The sequence below is a fragment of the Lissotriton helveticus genome, chromosome 6 (genome assembly GCF_964261635.1).
Source record: "Lissotriton helveticus chromosome 6, aLisHel1.1, whole genome shotgun sequence".
Taxonomy (NCBI): Eukaryota; Metazoa; Chordata; class Amphibia; order Caudata; family Salamandridae; genus Lissotriton; species Lissotriton helveticus.
Window position 1 is genome coordinate 204,541,096 of NC_136067.1, and position 18,927 is coordinate 204,560,022.

At 44.1% G+C, this 18,927-nt stretch overlaps 1 protein-coding gene across 2 annotated transcripts in view; it reads left to right on the forward strand.

Annotated features, from left to right (window-relative positions):
* LOC144762422 (cytochrome P450 2K1-like) overlaps positions 1–18,927 on the forward strand; it is a 579,377-nt gene that overhangs the window by 152,747 nt on the left and 407,703 nt on the right. For both annotated transcript variants that reach the window (XM_078647602.1, XM_078647603.1), the window contains exon 4: positions 8,863–9,023. In XM_078647602.1, the coding sequence (XP_078503728.1) occupies positions 8,863–9,023 (161 nt within the window). The remainder of the gene's footprint in view (positions 1–8,862; positions 9,024–18,927) is intronic.

Sequence of the window (18,927 nt, forward strand, 5' to 3'; positions counted from 1 at the left end):
AGGAAAAAGCCTCCTTCCTACGTTCGCAACTTGACCAGGCTAGGAATCGTCCCAGAGAACTCTTTAACATTGTTAAAAAACAAACTTCCTCTGGACCTCCCAAAATATTAGCCACTGTGGAAAGATGTGAAGAAATTGCCAGCTTATTTTCTAGTAAAGTCAACAAGATTGAGCTATCCTTCTCTTCCCCCCTCTCTCATTCCAACCTCCCCTCTGCCAACCCCTCCTCCCGAACATTCCTACTGCACTTTTGTCCTCTTCTCCCACCTCTCATGAACCTTCTCAGCCCCTCCTTGCTCTCCCCCGTCCGATTCCACATTTAAGGAACCCCATCCTAAAAACAATGCTTCTTGGAGTGAATTTTGTCCAGTTTCTGAAGCAACTGTCATCGACATCATCTCTAAACTCAAACCTTCCTCTCAAACTAAAGATCTTCTGCCCGCCAATCTGGTTCAGGAACTCAAACACATGATTGCCCCTATATGGACCAATATCGTTTTGCCACTGGTTGTGTTCCTGCCTCCCTTCAACTAGGCCAAATCTCCCCCATCCTCAAAAACACTGCCGCTGACCCTAATGACTTAAACAATCTGCGTCCAATCTCTAACCTTCCCTTCCTCTCCAAAGCGCTTGAAAAATGTGTCCTGTCTCAATTAGACAACCATATCGCCTCTTTCAATCTCCTTGATGTTTTCAAGCCGGGTTTTAGAAAAGGATGTAGCACTGAAACAGCTATGCTCAATATTACTGATGACATTCACCGCTCTTTGGACAAAGGCGAATCCTCCCTACTAATCCTCCTTGACCTATCTGCTGCTTTTGATACTGTCCACCATCCCACCCTTCTTAATACTCTCAAAGACCGCTTCGGGTTTGAAAGCATTGTACTCAAATGGTTCACCTCTTACCTTCAAAACAGATCCCAACAAATTAAACTCAGTCACTGCCTCTATAAACCTCAACCTGTATCACTTGGTGTCCCACAAGGTTCTATCCTATCTCCAACCCTATTCAATCTATTCATGGAACCACTCACCCTCATTCTGAAACAAGCTAAAATCAGTTACCACCTCTATGATGACGATACTCATCTATATTACAAGATCAAGTCCCACAATGACATCCTACACCTCAATGATACCCTGAATAAAGTCCAAGCCTGGTTCCATCTTAATCACCTCAAACTTAATCCTAAAAAAACTGAAATCATTCTTTTCACTCCCAAAAACAACTCTCTACCTATCCAACAATGGATTACTGATATAAAGCACTTAATTGCTCTCTCTCCACCTCTAACTCTGTAAAATCCCTAGGCATTAGCATCGACCAGAACCTTAATCTCATCCCCCACAATACAAATGCTGCAAAAGGTGCTCTCTTCACCCTTCACCACCTTAATAAAATTAAACCTTTCATTCCAGCTGATGACCTCAAAATCGTGGTACAATCCCTTGTCCTATCCAGAATTGACTATGGCAATGCCACCCTTGCTGGCACCCCTAAAGTCCACCTTGCTCCAATTAAATCCGTTCTCAACCTGGCGGCCAGGCTTATCTCTGATTGTAAGCGTTTTGATCACATCTCTCCTGTCCTCAATAACCTCAATTGGCTCCCAATAGAAGGCAGATCCACATACAAGATTGCTTGTATCACTCACAAAGCCCTTCATCAAAACACCCCCTCTTACCTCTCTGACAAATTACAAACAGCAGGTTGTTCCAGATCTTTACGGAGCACCAACGCCCTTGTCTTAATCCCTCCTCTACTCAAATGCAAAAAGACTCAATCTCGTGCATTCTCAGGCAATGCCCCTACGATTTGGAACTCTCTTCCCCAAAGATCTTCGCTGCATCCCCTCCTACCCTCTCTTCAAAAAAACACTCAATGTGTTTCTTCTTAACAAATATTGGGGTACTTAACGTCATTTAATTCACTCTGTTAGATTCTCTTTCCTTTTCTATCTTCCCTTCTTTCTCTAACTTTTTCAACCGTCCTCTTTTCTGATATTTATCCCTTAGTTACTTTATCCTACTTCTCTCGTTCTATTTAAATGCCTTATCCTATGTGAGTAAATCTGCACTATGTTGATTTTGTTTCTTTTTTGACGTGCTAACCTACCTTGTAAAGCGCTCTGATACTCTTGGGTCCAGTAGCGCTATATAAAACCTTTTAAATAAAAAGTAAATAAAAAAATGCCTGACAGCTACACTTCATGCATTCCCTTTAGACAGCCACAAACACATGAAAGTGAGGCTCATCTTCATTCTGAGCACTCATCTGAATTCCTTAGCACTCAGATGAGTCTTCCTGGGCAGAGAGGAATGGGAGGGGTGACACACTTTGATAGGTAGTGTCCTGTCCACATGCAAAGCACTGATTTAACCCCCCACAGATTGCATGAAAGACGGGTCTGGGATGAAGGGACCCTTGTCCACTTTAGAGAGCCGCTATGAAGTCACCCCTACATCAGAGGCAACTTTGGCTATAAGTACTGGATCTCTGACCCCTAAAATCAGACACTTCTGGATCTTGAACTGAAGCTCTGCCAGAAGGCCTGCTGTATCATACACTTTTCTGTGGTGCCATCTTCAAGTTCTGGGCCTCAGAAGTGGGTTCTGCAGCTGATTTCATACAAAACTGATGCATCCTTACCACTGCGCTAGTCGGACGCTGATGAAGAGGCTGTTCAATGACAGTAGTCCTACAGCCTGCATGGCCTGACCATAAGGCTCTGTATTGCTCGACGGTGATGCATTGCCTTCACCTCAGCAAAGCTCGACAATGACGCAGTGACTTGAAAAGATTGATGCATCAGACCCTCAGCATTGACGATTTGCCCCATCCAACATACTTTCTCAGCAGGCCAGCGTGGGTCCTCTAGTCTGCCTGCCCTCCATTGCGGTCGGCCTGAACTTTTGATTTGTACTGATCCCTCATGGCCTCAAGTAACCTTTTGAGACGGCTAATGACTTCAATGCACTTTTTTTTACTTTTAATCTTAAACTTCTATGGGTTGGATTTTAGTTATTTTGGTCTTATGTTGCTCAGATAAATGTTCTCGATTTTTCAAAAACGATGTGGAGTATTTTTGTGGTGTATTGATTGTGTTACTGTGTGTGTGTTGCACAAATACTTAACATATTGCCGCTTTAGAAAAGCCCGACTGCTCTGTGCCAAGCTACCAGATGGTGAACACAGGTTATCTTTTAGTGTATGTCTAGGTCACCCTGACTAGACTGGTGGTTCCTGCAAGGCCTGGGTGCATACCTCAGCCAACCAGGAATCCATTTCTAATAAAAAGCCATAGCATTATAGTAGTATACACGTGTCAATTCGAGTATAGATTAATATTCTGCATGCAATTAATAATGCACCAAAGCATCTTCAAGAGCATTCCGAGAAAGAGCTTTGATGAAGGACTATGGTCAAACACCATCTTCATCGAACGTGTCTTTCTTGGAGTTTCCTTGGTCAGTGAGATCGGGGAGACATAAGTCTTTAAAGGCTGGCCATTGTTGGATTCTACTATAAGGGATTGGTGTCAAAATGTAACCAAACTTGTGGCCAGATGTATCAAGGGCTTACATTGCCATTGCATCTCTCAAGGCTAGGCAAGCCCTTGAGTCAGATTTACTATGCCACACAGAGCCACCTTGTGTGTGTGGCATAGCATATCTGCAGTAATTCAAGGCAGCACAAATCGCTGCTTTGTGTTATTTTGCACTGGGAAGGTGATTCATAGGTGAATCTTGGATTTCTGGTGAATTTCCAGTTTTACTAACATTATTAAACCCAGAATGAGTCAAAATGCCACACAGTCACAGCCCAGGTGAGGCATAAGGAGGAGAAAAATGTGTAATTCTCCTTATTACTTCCTCTTTCTACGTGTCATGGCTTCTGCAGAACACATAGAAAGAGAAATATGCCTCTGGGGATTGTTTTTGTACAGGAAGGCTTCCCTTCCTGCACAAAAACATCCTGACTGCAACCTAGGTTTACTTGCACCCTGGTGCAAAGGTGCCTGCTTTGGTGGTAGCTTGCGCAGGGATAGGCAGGAGTGTGGCATATCTTAGTAGATATGCCACATTCCTGCATTTTTCCTGTCAAAGAACGCAGCACAGCTTTTTAGTAAATCTGGCCCTTGGTGCTGTTGGATCTTCTGCAAACCTTTCTACGTTCAAACGGAAAACTGCTGATCACATTGTTATAAATTTCATTTCCTATTGAGATCTGTCCAACATGTTCTAAATGACCATCTCAAGGAATAATTCTTACGTATGCACTCTCCACAGTGCTAATTATCTGTCCATTAATTCCCGTGCTGTGGTCAGTAGTATTTGCAAGGTGCACAATTTGTGGATTGTTCCAGGTGTCGGACATGTGCTAAATTGTAGGGCCCGATTCACAGAACTAACTTAGGACAAAATCCTAAACTTACTACCATTTTGGTATTCACAGAAGGCACTTACTCATTTTGGTATTCACAGAAGGTACTTACTCATTTCAGTATTCACAGAAGTTAGCAGTCCTAACTTTAGGACTCCTAAATGCTTTCTGTGAATACCGAAAGTCTTAAAGTTAGAATTTATTTCAGTTTAGGAGTAGTAAAGTTAGGACTCCTAACTTTAGGACTCCTAAACTGAGAAAAATCCTAACTTTAAGACTTTCCGTATTCACAGAAGGCATTTAGGAGTCCTAAAGTAAAGAGTCATAACTTTACTATTCCTAAACTGAGAAAAATCTTTAACTTTTAAGACTTTTGGTATTCACAGAAGGCATTTAGGAGTCCTAAAGTTAGGACTCCTAACTTCTGTGAATACAAAAATGAGTTAGTGCCTTCTGTGAATACCAAAATGGTACTAAGGTTAGGATTTTATCTTAAGTTAGTTCTGTGAATCAGGCCCGTAGTGTGTGCCATTCGCACATACAAATTGCTGCCAGTATTTCTTACTGCAATTTATACAGGTAAAACGTCCTTGATGTGCAATTAATAGTCACAAACTTCTTTGCTTCCAAATAGGAATAATGAGTAACTTAATATGAGTGCCTTCAACTGCTGAGGAATGTCAGTAAACACATTTTAGACCATGGCTATAGAAAGATGTAGCTGTCTTTTGGTCTAACTTATTGTTTTCAATACAGTACATATTTACAGAGTGTGCTTTGGGTCAGCCCATTGCTCATGAATGTCGGCATTGTCATGAATCTCACTTTGCTCCTCCAGATCAATGACTTCCATCCTCGTTCTTTTTTCAGTCTTCTTGCCACTCCGGTATATTTCAATGGCTGCAGGCACATAAGGAAGGTGGTGAGGTGGGGGGACAAAAGTAAAAAAATAAGTACAAAAAAAATCATTCAACTTACCTTCCTGGCATGACGTCCTCTTTGCTCGGGTCTTCTCTCCAGGCTGGCAGGCTCCAGAAAACTGCAGTAACCAATCCTGGTGCTGCTGTCATGCTGCATGAGAGCAGAGCCAGGAAATGAGGGTGCAGCCACTCTCGCTGCTCCCTAGGACACTGGAGTCTTATGCTGTCTCTAACCAAGCTGTCTTAGACAGCTGGGTTAGAAAGGTTTAAAATGTGCATTTCAGGCTGGCCATCATAAGACGGTCGATCAAAAAGACTTGCACATTTTCAAACTTAACGTGCCTTGCTGATCACTGCATTCTGCTGCTGCCTGACTGGCAGCAGCAGAAAGCCTCTCCCTCCAGCCAGGTGCTCAGTTCAGGATGGGATTCTGGAATATTAAATGGTAATACATTTACTTTTTTAACATTTTATTTTTCCATCTCTGGAGGCAATTTTTTAGTGGGGTGACACTCCTCCGCCTTAACGGAGGAGCCGCCCCTGGTATATTGAGATCTTGGTATTTTTCAACTTTTCTACTGCACTATGGGGATCCCCCTCCCTATCCATTCATTTTAGGCATCATTGAATAACCATGGTCTCTTACAGCAGTTTTGTCCATGGCCCTGACAGAGCTTGCTATGCCATCTTCCCAGTTTGTTTCCATGGAGAATGGGTGCAGGTAATTCTGTGACAGCACAGTACATCAGCACCATACTGCAAGCCTCTGTAGAGATGAGAAATTGTTTCCTTTTGTTGTGTAGGTAGCACAGCACAGTGAGCAACACAAGCCACTCCATGCAATTCCAATCTTGTGCTATAGAATAGGAAAAGTCTTGAGTGGCCATGAGGATTCATTTTATTTACGGACAATGAGTAGGATAGCTGAGTCAATGTAAAGCTCCTTGACAGGAAGGTCTGCATAACAAACTCCAAAGATACAGGGGGCAAGCTGATGCAGTGCTTTTCTAGCACAGACACAGGGGTTGACTTGCTGATATGAGGATCAGATGTGCTTCTGCTAGTCGAACTATTTGAAGACAATTTATAAGCTGTTGAGAGTGGGGTAGGAAGAGTGGGCCATATTTACCTGAAAATGGCATTGTGCTGCGCCAAAAGCAATTTTGCTACACTGAGCTTGATCATTTTCATAATGCAGGGATGCTCCATATTAACAATAATACCGCGCATCCTTATGTTCACCCCTGCGCCGATGCTAAAAAAGCTGCCAAGCGCCTGCTCAGGCAAAAAAACAATAATTAATGGTGTTTTCCTCCTTCTATGTGTGCTGCAGAATACAGCACACATAGAAAGAGCAACAAACGAGGAGAAATAAAAGTATTTCTCTTTGTTGCAACACATTAATGCCTCCTTTTGGAAGGCATTAGTTTTTAGGGCGCTGCCTCAGATCTACAGATCCTTGTAAATCCGGAGCAGTGTCAAAAACCCATTTGGGTTGCTGGGAAAACCCACAGCAACACCCATTGCACGTCTTTTTGCTACAGAAAATTGCATTGCAGAGGGCCATATTTACAAGGCTGCGTTAAGCCACACAAAGTGGCTAACGTGGCCTTGTAAATATGGGTTAGCATGAGCGCCACTGGAGCGTCAAAACCCATGACATTCTGGTGGTGCTAGGTGTCGGTAAATATGCCTCAGTGAGTGACCATTCTCCAGTCTAGTAAGAATGGCAGCAGGGCCGGACTGGGAACAAAAAGCGGCCCTGACAAAGTGCTCGGCCGGCCCCCTCCTCCTCCCCCCCGAGGGTTGGGGGTGCGGCCGAGCTCTTTGCCAGGGCCGGTTTTCCGCCGATTTTGCTACAGGGCCGATTTTGCAGCTATGCTGCAAAAACGGCCCTGTAACAAAAACGGCCCCCAGGGGCCCAAAACCAGCCCCCACCCGTGTGGTGCACTGGGGGATTGCCCGGTGCCCGCTATGGCCAGTCCAGCCCTGAAAGGCAGACTGGACTGCTGTTTTCTAATAAAGAGAGGGTAAATGACTTCGGATGTTTAGCATCATTTTCAGTAGTATGAAACAAGTGTTTTTCGGTTTTGACATCTGGGTGTTGAAAAAGAGAGCTGTATCAAAAATAAAAACCTGGGTATACAATGAATAGCAGGAAGTGGTGCAGGGCCAAAATCATCTGGCCACCAGCAGGTCGACATTAGCTGTAATTATCGAAAATAAGCATCTATTTAAGTGCAGGATGCCAGTGTCGCACACATAAGACTCCTACATTATTGCTGAGAATTAAATAAGTCTCTGTCCAGTCAGAGATAGAGATGACTATGGTCAGCATAAAGAAAAGGAATCAAATCCATCTTAATACAGGTAGGGAGTCTATGCAAATAGTAAAAAGTGTGGGATTCCTCAGTAAACCTTGGTGTACTCCATGTGTGATGGGTTTGAAGTCAGAGCTGCATGGAATGAGCATTACAACCAATGCAGATGTACCAACGAAAGAGACCATCTGCTCCAATGTGTGACTCTCAAGTCACTCTTGAATAGTTCCTAAACAGCCCAGGCACACAGTTGCTGCCCTCTTTTCCCTGCAGTTTGAAGACTGGGGTATCACAAGCTTCCCAAAAGCAGATATCCCAAGATAACCAAGCCCCCTATTCCCTTGGCTTTACTTGGAAGTTAGCTGCTGGGTGAGGATGTAATTTAACTCCATTTTGATTGTATTCCTGTGCATACAGCCTTTGACCTACTACTTGGTAACGGATATCCAAGTTGCAGTGCATGTTAATGTTAAAAGCACAGGTAACGGTACACCATTGGTATGTATGCACGAATGTGCCATATTTATTACAATATGGCAGAGTCCTGTCCTTTCTGCAGCCCTGATGCACAATGGACTGCCTAACACCAATGCTGGCACCCTTGCACCATAGTGCAAGGGTGCCTGTGTTACAATCAGTATTGTTTTTGTTAGAGAAGCCTTCCTGCATTGAAACAATCCTGAGAGGCATATTCCTTATCCAGGTGTACTTCGGAATTCAGACCACATAGAAAAAGGAAGTAACGAGGAGAAATAAAGATATTTCTCCTACTTACACATCTCCCTCGAAGGTACATCATTTTGACACATTCCCAGGTGTACCAGTGATGGTAAATCTGTGAATGTATCAAAATCGATAGGAGTTGTGTGAGAACATCAACTCAACTGCCATGGAACGCCTTCACAGGGCAGCGTAAATCAACGCAGCGATTTGCAATGCTTTGTGTTACTCCTAATTTATCAAGCCACATAGGGCCATGTAAAGTGGCTTTGCGTGGCATGATAACTCGCATTTTAAGGTTTGCGTCACACATGCTCTGTGTTGTGTGGTGCAAACGCAATGCAAACCCCTTTATTTATTAAAGATAAATGATTTATTATTAAGTAGATCACTGGACAGAAAATGTGTAAGAGCAATGCGTTTATGCAATACATTCAGTATGGATTATTAAATGCATAGCATGGTGTCATTTAAATATGGAATCTTATAATAATTGCGATTGTAATATTCCCCAGGGAAGCCCTTTGACGTTACGAACATAATGAACTTTGCTGTCGCTAATATCATCATATCGATAGTGCTTGGACACCGCTTTGACTACCATCATCCTACATTGCTGATGCTCACGCAGATTGTAACTGAAAACTTAAGGTTGACAGGAACTCCTATGGTTAACGTAAGTGACATTTTGTTTACGTTGCAGAAATGGAAATGTACACAGCAGACTCTGGGACACATTTTCAACTGAAATTATCCAGGCATCTTATTTGAACACATTTTGGAGTAGAAATGAATGCTACTGTAAACCTGCCAAATTCCATCAAAAGCCCATTAATGCATTTGTTCAGAGGTGAAATGTGTGGAACTGTGTTATCTTAGTCTGAGAAAATGTGGAGATCACGACAAAGTCCAAGTGTCAGCTGTAGTAGAACATTTTGACAAAAAATGACATGATGCGCCGAAATAAGTTAGGAATCGATTTTAAGAGTTACATTAACACAGCAGTGGAGGCTTCATCCTTCGCAGTTATAAGGCAGACCAGCCAAATAATTCCAACCAAAACATTTCATCTATCATTTGAGGGCACATGTGGCAGACCCTAATCAGAATCTGCAGATACAGACACACATAAAATCAAACAGGGACTCCCAACCATAATACGTCTTGACATATCAGTGCCCAAACTGTAATGAGTGAGACAGAGCAGAAAGCAAGTATGGCAACTGCAAGTTTAAGCATTGGTGCTGTTTTTTTTGTTTTACCAGCCAAAACATTTTTAAAATTTTGAACAAAAAATGAGGACAACTGGGAGCCATTGCTATCATTTATTCATCACATACCAAATATGTGCTCTCACAGGTCACCACCACATCTAGTTAGTGGTCGAAGTGGGGGGAACAAGTAGGGAACTGTGGGAGGAGTATCAGACGGCAGGAATAACCGAGGATTGGGTCAGTGGGCAGAGTCAGAGGTATGGCCAGAAAGATCTAATTTTTCTAATGTTTAGAATTTGTTTGAAATTTCACTACCCAGTTACAGCTTTATACGTTATTTAATTCAGCAATGGATACACGGGATGGTGCAGGCGAACACATGCTCACACGCTGCCACTAGGTGAGCTGCTCCAGCCCCCGCATCCCACAACTCACTGCGGCTTTGCATTGTTGCCATGACGCCGCTTCCTTGTTCCTGCTTTCGTCTCTGCCCCACGGATTCCTGGCTTGGGCCACGTTATGCCCTGCTATATGCCAGCAAGGGACAAGGAGAGTAAGGAGAGCAGGAGTGCAGAGAAAAAAAGACAGACAAAAAAGCTTGGGATGTTTTATTTTTTGCGGCTGGCAGATGGAGGCTTCCTCACTTGAACTTGAAAGGCAAATTCAGACTGCCTGTTCTTGGAAACGCCCTCTTTTGACTTGTCGTTGGCTGGCTCCGGGCGCTTTTTGAGATTGCCTAATATTGGATTTTTCTCCCCAAATCTGTTACCATAAGATTGATACTCTTCCTGTATCCTGCTGTGGCTGGCTGACTCTGACATCTTCAAAAATGATTATAATTTTGGAAAAGTCCGGTAAGCACCTTGATGGTGGGTTTTTCTTTTTCTTGCTGCGAACCTGTGGATCTACTGGGCAGCTGGGGGTGTGAACCAGGTTTGCAACCAAGGGTCACCATCCAATGTTTTTTTAGTTAGTAAGGCGACTTGGTAGTGGGTCGCCATCCTCCTTCCTAGACCCCATCAGCTTTGCATATCATACTAAAGTATTGTTAATCATGGGAAAGCATCTAAAATGTTAAAGTATAATGAATATGGATGCCACAGGTGTTGTGTAATATCAGGTATCCCCTCGGGATCGTGTATCCCCTTCGCTTCGGCAGATTCCGGACGTCCTGCCGATTGGAGAGCTCGGACGAGCTCCCAGTAGCCCCGCCCACCCCAGGAGAAAAGAACCTCGGATCCAGCAGGCAGAACCAGCAGCGCGCCGAGCAGAGCTGCTGATAGAAATGCACGCATTGCAGACGGGTGATTCTTACACAGCCATAAATCCCTTACGTCTTGGAGACAGAAGAGGAAATAATTCACGGTGCTGAAATTAGCTCATAATACAATTCTTTTCTGGGCAAAGTCCAACTGCTGGCTAAGGTATTACGATCCCGGTTAAAGAGTTATTTTAGGAAGCACGATAAATGTGTGCCATTTTAATAATTTCAGTGAATTTATGAGTGACATTTCAACGAATATGAGTGACACTTTTTCACAAGCAAAAATCAAGCAATTAAACATACAGGGAAACATAAATATCTGAAATTACACCCATTTGAGCACCAACAAACTCTAAGAAGTAATTGAAGTAAACTGCACTAACGGGGGTGGGGGGTGCAAAAAGTGACGGCAAGCTAATCTGCCAATCAATGCGCCCTTGCTGAGTGGTGGCCTGAGTAAAAGCATCCATTAAAACTGAAAGTAAGCCAAACATAAGCAAATGCTTGATTTACGATATGTGTAGAGAGAAGAGCCAGTGTGGAAATCAGCATATTCAGGACAATGTCTGCAATTTAGCTGCCCATTATACCATCCCTAATACAAACAAAGTTATCCTCCAAGCAAAGTGATAGTCAGAAAACTCGCCATAAACAACACAGGTGGAAATAATCATTTTTAAAATGCGGTGGAGTTAATCCAGAAACATGTGACTGCATGCTGAGCCAAGGAATTTAAGAAATACGTGACTCTCTTCAGTTATACTATGCCCATTCACCATATTTACTACATGAAAATGAGATCAAGCACAATGCAAAGGAAAAGTGATAATCACAATTGTAGAAAGCCCAAAATGCAGTGATTGCTGCCTAAATTATCAATAAATGATGACCTTAAACCTGATGGTGCAGAACCCTCACAATCTCCATTCAAAATATAAACGATGAAAAGACTTCGGTAGTCCGTCAGACACAAATGTTTAAATGCACCTTTTCTTTGAAAACAAAACAAAAAAGAAAAATGAAACAATACCCCATGCATAATTATTCACCATTTGCTGTTGTATTAAGATGACTCCTGCTTATGCACAGAATACAACTCGATTTTTCCAGGAGGCCTCTGAGGTTTCGTAATATATGTACTGCGATTTGAAATGCTCAGGGTCATAACCAGGCGGGACAGAATACGAATGAATGATGGTCGAATACGCTAAATTCTTTTCTTACATGCTTGAAGGCACGAATTTCAGGAACTAGACCCCAGCATGACCGTCGGCATGACTTGTAGTGCGCCCCCAGAGCTCCAACAAATGAGCAGATGAATCATAATGTTCATATACCTGCGAGGGGCAGTTAAGAGTACCCCCCCTGAGCCAACATGCAAAGGTCTGGATAGGTGAATGTTGAGAGTGTGGGTGGGACGCGATACACGTGTCGACTCCAAAATGAAAACTAAAACCTGCCTCCTACCTCATAGTCGACTTGTCCAACGGAAGTCTGCCAGAGACGGGCAAGCTAAGAAAATAAAACCTTGCGCCCGCCTCCTAGGAAGCCAACTACCCTGCATGCAGTAATCACAAGGGAAGCGCGCCTTGAATAAAACAACGACGATAAGCTGCAATAGACAACTTGGAAGTGCTGTTGATTATTGTTTCATCAGGCTTCACTGCGCTCCAGTTCACCATCTATTTAAGTTCCTGACACAGTCAGACACAGGCACGCTTTCTATAGCACAGTAAGTTCGCTGTTGAAGATCCTTGTTACAGCATGCCTGGGGGTGTTTGGGGGTCCCTAATTTGCATATGCTGTCCACTATTCTAGTGGGCACCTTGCACCAGTCCAAACAACCCTTATTGATGGTAGGTTTAAAGACAACCTATATAGAAATCTATCCTAACGGTAGCTGTGGAGAGCAGCCTTCAGGCTAAGTCCTGAAGGAATGTAAAGCAGCTTGTTTTACCAGTCTATAATCTCATGAATGACCAAATGAAAGGAGGACCACACCAGGTATATATATAAAATATATGTATTTACTTTAAACACATCACCCTAGTCTCTTTATGAGGGTAGAGGTAAAAGTACATTCAGTAAACTTATTTTGTACACAGTAAATTAGCACAATATACGTTGAGCCCTAGGGGCGTACCAAACCATATATTTAGAAGGTGGTATAAGAACCACGACTGACATAGATACAAGGTCTAGCACCTTTAGAACCGCATGGGCCACCATGAACCACCCAAGGTAGTGACACAGGGGACCCACGGGGGACGTGCGCAGTGTCTAAACACAGCCGCGAATCACCAATAAATTCTAGGACGTAAAGTCGCGATTGGAAAATTACAGATTAAGGACACTTAGAAGAGGACTTGGAGCGACCCCCTTTAGAACTAGGAGGTTCTAGAGTCAACACCCACGGGAGCACCGGAGTACTCGAGTTACCTCACCCAGGGAAGCCGGGTGCATAGGTGACTTTTTGTGTCGGGTTTCATCGTCGATTTCAATGGCAAGCTGCTGAAGAATGCTGCAGGCGACCAAGTGGAAAGTGTCTGGGTAAATCCAAGGGTGGATCGGAGATCTGAAGAACCTGAAAGCAGAGGGGACATCGTTTGGGTCACTAGCCAGTGACCAGGAAGGCGATGAACAGATGCCCACCGATGTCGGGTGATTTCAAGTGAAGAAGGTGTAGCTTGACTGTTCAGCCACGAGGACCAGGAGGTGTCGAGGATGACCAGTAACTGGATTCGAGCTGTCCCACTAAGGATGTAGAGTGCTCCGGTGTCGGTTTCCAGATCATACCCAACAAGCCTTGGCAACAGCAACCCACGCTGAAAGCAAAGTCTGACCAACAAGGTCTGAGGGACTCACCCATTGAAGGGGAGTCAGGGCACATCTGGTGCAACCAGGGAAGCCAAAGAAACAGGAGAGTTACATTCGTGGGGACCCACCAGTCGACAGACCAGGGATTGCGAGTGGCCCTCAAGCGGAAATGCTCGAAGCAGGCTCGCGGAACACTCGTGAAGTGTAGGCCCATAATCTTTGGTGCAAATGGTGCTCGGGCATGGATTACAAGCAGCCCAATGCGCAGCTTCTGGAAGCTCGGGAAGTCGATGCACTTGCAAATATGACGTGTCCAAGAGTTCCTGTCCCACGTCGCTCGTGAGGGCAGTGGGTCTCAGCTTTGCTGGGATCTTGTGTCGGCCTGGCGAAGTCTGGAAATCGGTGTCCTTAGTCCAAAATCCAACGGGTTCCAGTGGAAGCCTTGGAAATGCAGACAGGCAAGATGCTTCTTTGGTGCCTGTTTGAACAGGGGAGTTGCTCCTTGACCCCAAGGGAGATTCTTCTGTCTTCTAGTCGATGTAGAATGTCGAAGTTCCAGGATATATGTTGCAGAGTTTCGTCCAGGTGTAATCTGAAGTCGTAAGGACTGGGATCCCATATTTATACTATGTTAGGGGGTTGGACATACTCTAGGGACCCACCTATGGGAGGTTCCAGGGAGGGGGGTGGTTACACCCCTTTCCCTTTGTCCAGTTTCACGCCAGAGCAGGGGCTGAGTGCCCCTACAACTGGTGTCAACTGGGGTATGCACAAGGACACCAAGTGTGCCCCCAACACTTGGTGTCATTCTATGAAGGCACCAACCCAGCCCCAATACACTAAAGCCTGTCTGGGAGGTGGTTACACCTCCTTGTGACAGGAAATCTATTGTCCAGGCCTCCCCGGCCAGAGTTTCGTCCAGCAGCAGCAGTCTGTGGCTGCAGCATGCATCTTGTGATGCTGGGGCTCTTTTAAACTATTACCGGTTAGGTAAGTGTGTACATGTCTTCTCCTTCTAGAAGGGTGGAATTCTACCCCCGCTGCCAGGACTGGCGGGGGGGGGGTAGGATTCCAAAGTGTTTGACACCAAACACGACATGTTTCCATGCAGCCATTCCGAAGTTAGCATTAACCGCAAGGTTATAAAGCACTTAAGAGTATATGGTCTGGCTGCATCACAGAACAACCTCAGAGAATGGATGTCGAAAGCTGCATGGGCACCCTCTCACACAAAACCAAGCACTCCGCCTTCAGGAGTGATAAGGCCTGCGATAGGAGTGACTTATAGGTTTATATGTGTCAGTGAGTAAAGGTAGATATAGGTAACCTATATCTTAGTAAGGGGTTCATGCACTACCTTACCCAGGCTGTAGTAGCAGACCTGTGGTGCTATTTTGGAAGGCTTCCCAGGGTTGGCATGACAAATGCATCAGCCCCTGGTGGCATCTGGGATACCTATGCCCTTGGTATCCAAGGTACCATATACTGGGGACTTACAAGGGTAACCCTGTAACCATTCCGGAGTGTACCTAATGTACATGTAATCATTTTAGAGAGGAAGCAGCTAGGCTGGGGTCCTGGTTAGCAGGGCCCCAGCCAGACTGAAGTAAAAAAAACAGTGAAACAACAGTAAAAAGTGGGGGTAACCATAGTAAGCAGATCCTACTCTCCTACACTGTGTTGTTTTTGCACTGGTGTAAAGTTATCACAATACAGCCCTCGATAACCTAAACAAGAACCTTCCCGTTTGTTAAATGCCAACCTTGCGTGTAATAGTGACATAATTCATAGTTCCTTCAGTCAGTGTTTGTTGGGGTAAATAAAATAATAAACAGTGTAGGAACTAAAGATCACTTGCCTCGTTCCCATATTTACACTCTCGCGCCTCACCTCCCCTCGACTGATGATTGCTTGAGTTTGTCAGTACTCTTTTCTATAATTTAGTGTCATTTAATAAAGCTTTGGGGAATGGGCGGTAATACTCATTTTGTGTAAAGGTAATGTCGATTTAAGTGCCAGACTGGAGCCCAGGTCATATGTGGAATGGTGAAAGCTGCTGTCCGCATTCAAGGTAATACAATATTTAGTTAAACGTGAAATGTAAACAGAACTGTCCCTGACACTGATTACCTCAAGGGCCACACTGAACCACAGTCCCTGCTGCACAGTTATTTGTTGTGCGGGCTCGGCTGGTGCTGCGTCACTGCTCGCAGTCAGAACAGTCATGGGACCTGAAGGAAAGAGGGCTGAGCAAATAACAGTGAGCACCTCGAACTCCTCAGGCCAGTTCTGCCAGCTTGCCCCCTGCAGCCCGCCTTTTGACTGCACAATCATTGGACAGATCCTTACAGTCAATCTCATGAAGTTGGGTCACGTGAATCAGAATGTTGGGACCAAGTAAAATGTATCCAGAGCGCAGCGCAGTTGAGTCTTCCCCCAAGCTGCGAGCACCGCAAACAAGGGCTGCCAACTTTGCTCAGACAGACACTGTGAATTAATATATTACAGGGCTCCTGCTTGACACTGAGGAAGCTCTATAATGCGTTATGATTATTTTTAATGCGGTGATGCGAGCACTTGCCTTCAAATGCCTTAGGATCACGCGTACTGCGTGGCACTTGGCAGGGCTGCAAATACCTGCCTCTGCTTCTTTCTGTAAGCTTCAGTGCGTGTACCTTTGTTTTTCATGGCACGTTTCTGTGTGTTTGCATGTGTGCCTGTTTGTGGTTGCATTTGTGAGGGAATGCATTATGTGGATGTGCATGTGTTTGGGCACCTGTATGCTTTTGTTTTGTTTGTTCGAGTTTATGTGTGTATGCCCTTATCTTCCACGGCAGTTTGCCGTGCTCATGTTTTCATTTGTGTGTGCATGCAATGTGAGTGCATGTGTGGTTGCATGTATGCCTCATGTACAGACTTGATTGCTGCAATGTATCTTTCAAAGTTAAGATATAAGATACTAAATTGCATCCTGAACTGTCATGTTCTGGTAAATAAGAGCAAATACAACAGTCTAAACAGTATGAGTCTCATTTAAAGTTTTGAAATGGATGGAGACATGCAGGTTCCTGCTCTCCTGAAAATGAGCTGTTCCGCACAAAACCAAATGAGATGCATATTAAATGTATCATATGGAAATGATTTAGATGATTAGTATGAAAAGAGTTGGAAAAGATAGCTTCCTGTTTTTATCAGTATGTTAGTGGCTCTAGCTGTTGTGCTCACAGAGTTTCTTGTGAATTGATTGGGATTTAGCCATGAACTTGTAATAAGGGCCTTTCTTGTCTCTTGCAAAGATAAACTTGTTTGTTCCAATTTTCACTCCGGAGTTGAGGAAATTAAAATTAGAAGTGAGGCAGCAAGAGAGAATCTGGCGAATTAATTATTGCCCCCAAGCAAGGATTGTATATTGTTCAATCCGGAAAGCCTATCAAAAAACACTGCACACCCACAAGACCGCCTATTTCTCTACTAAAATATTAAATGCGTCTAATAAGTCGAAATAAATTTTCAGGATTGTGACTGAGTTGTGTAATGATGATAGAACTTCTCCTCCGGTTGTCCCCTCACAATTACTCTGTAACTCGCTGAATGATTTTTTTAATGATAAGATATTATTGATCAAGGATACTCTATCCAAACTTCCAGTTTGTGCCCCGATAGATGATATCTTTTTTTAATCCCCTAACATTGCACTCTTTTCCCTTAATCGATGATCAAACCTTTTTAGATTTACTCATTAGAGTTAAATCAGGATCTCCTGAGGATGTTTGCCCTCCCCAAGTAATGAGAGAAATTGGTCGGGCAATCCCAGATAGCATGATCCCTCTGCTCAATAGCTCCCTTACGTCAGGGATAGTTCCCAACAGCTTCAAACAGGCCTTACTGATTCCCTTAAAAAAGAAACCTGGCATCGACTCCTCAGACCTCTCTAATTATCGGCCAATTTCACTCTTGCCTTATTTGTCTAAGATCTTGGAGGCTCATGTCACCAACAGCTTCTCAAACTTTGTGGAAGTCTCCGGTTACTTACAACCTAACCAGGCAGGTTTTCGGCCTGGTCATTCCACCGAGGCAGTCATATTGGCCGTTCAGAACACCTTAAGGTCTAATGCCGATGAGGACTTGCACCAGGCCTTGGTGCTACTGGATCTGTCTGCTGCATTCGACACGGTTGACTATACCATCTTGGTCAACCGTGTCGAACAGGCCGGTCTTCGAGACTCGGCCTTGGCCTGGCTCAAGTCTTTCATCTCAGAACGCACCCAGTCTGTTCGGCTGGGTTCCTTCACAGCCCCAAAAAACACTTCCCTCTGCGGGGTTCCCCAAGGATCTTCCTTGTCCCCCTTATTATTTAATTTATATATGCGGCCTCTTTTGTTCTCCTTAAGAGAGCACAAGGTTACTGTATATAATTATGCAGACAACCTGCAGTTGGTTTTTGTGCTAAATTCACTAAATGCGGCCGAGGACTTTCAAGCAACCATGTCTCTTATTCAAAGGTGGATGTCTTTAAATCACCTTAAACTTAACCCGGGGAAAACCGAACTCATCCTGCCTGGGAAGAGTGAGATCAGCTGGAGTCCACGTTTCTGGCCGTCGGACATGGGTTCTCCTCCAAAAAAATCCCAAACAGTAAAAAGCCTGGGAGTGACTCTTAATGAGGATCTTACCTTGAAAACTCAAATTGGAACGGTGGTTTCCTCTGGTTTTTTTCAATTGAGGAAGATCAAGAAAATCGCACACCTCCTCACTGATTTGGCTTTAATTCAGGCAGTCAGTGCTCTAGTCCTATCTCATATTGATTTCTCAAATGGCCTTTATCTGGGCGCGCCTATTGGCCAACTTAGAAGATTGCAATACCTGCAGAATCAAGCTGCTAGACTAATCTGCAAGGTACCTAAGTGGGAATCAATCAGACACGGACTAGAGACCTTGCACTGGCTGCCTGTGGAACAGAGAGCCACATTCAAGGTAGGTTGCATTGTGTTTAAGGCCTTGGAGGGTAAGGGCCCAATGTTTCTTAGACAACTGCTAAGGAGAAATAGACCCCTACGTAGCTTGAGATCAGCTCACAAAGATCTACTTGAGGTCCCTCGTTTTAAAAAGAAACGACAGGGAGGTAGCAGCTTTCAATTTTTAGCTGCTTCCTTGTGGAATTCCCTTCCTTTGAATCTGCGACATAGCAGGGATCTTCTTGCCTTTAGAAAGGCATTTAAAACTTTTCTTTTTACTCAGGCCTATTTGAAATAGTGATTTTATTTTTTTTGTGCATTGTTATGTTT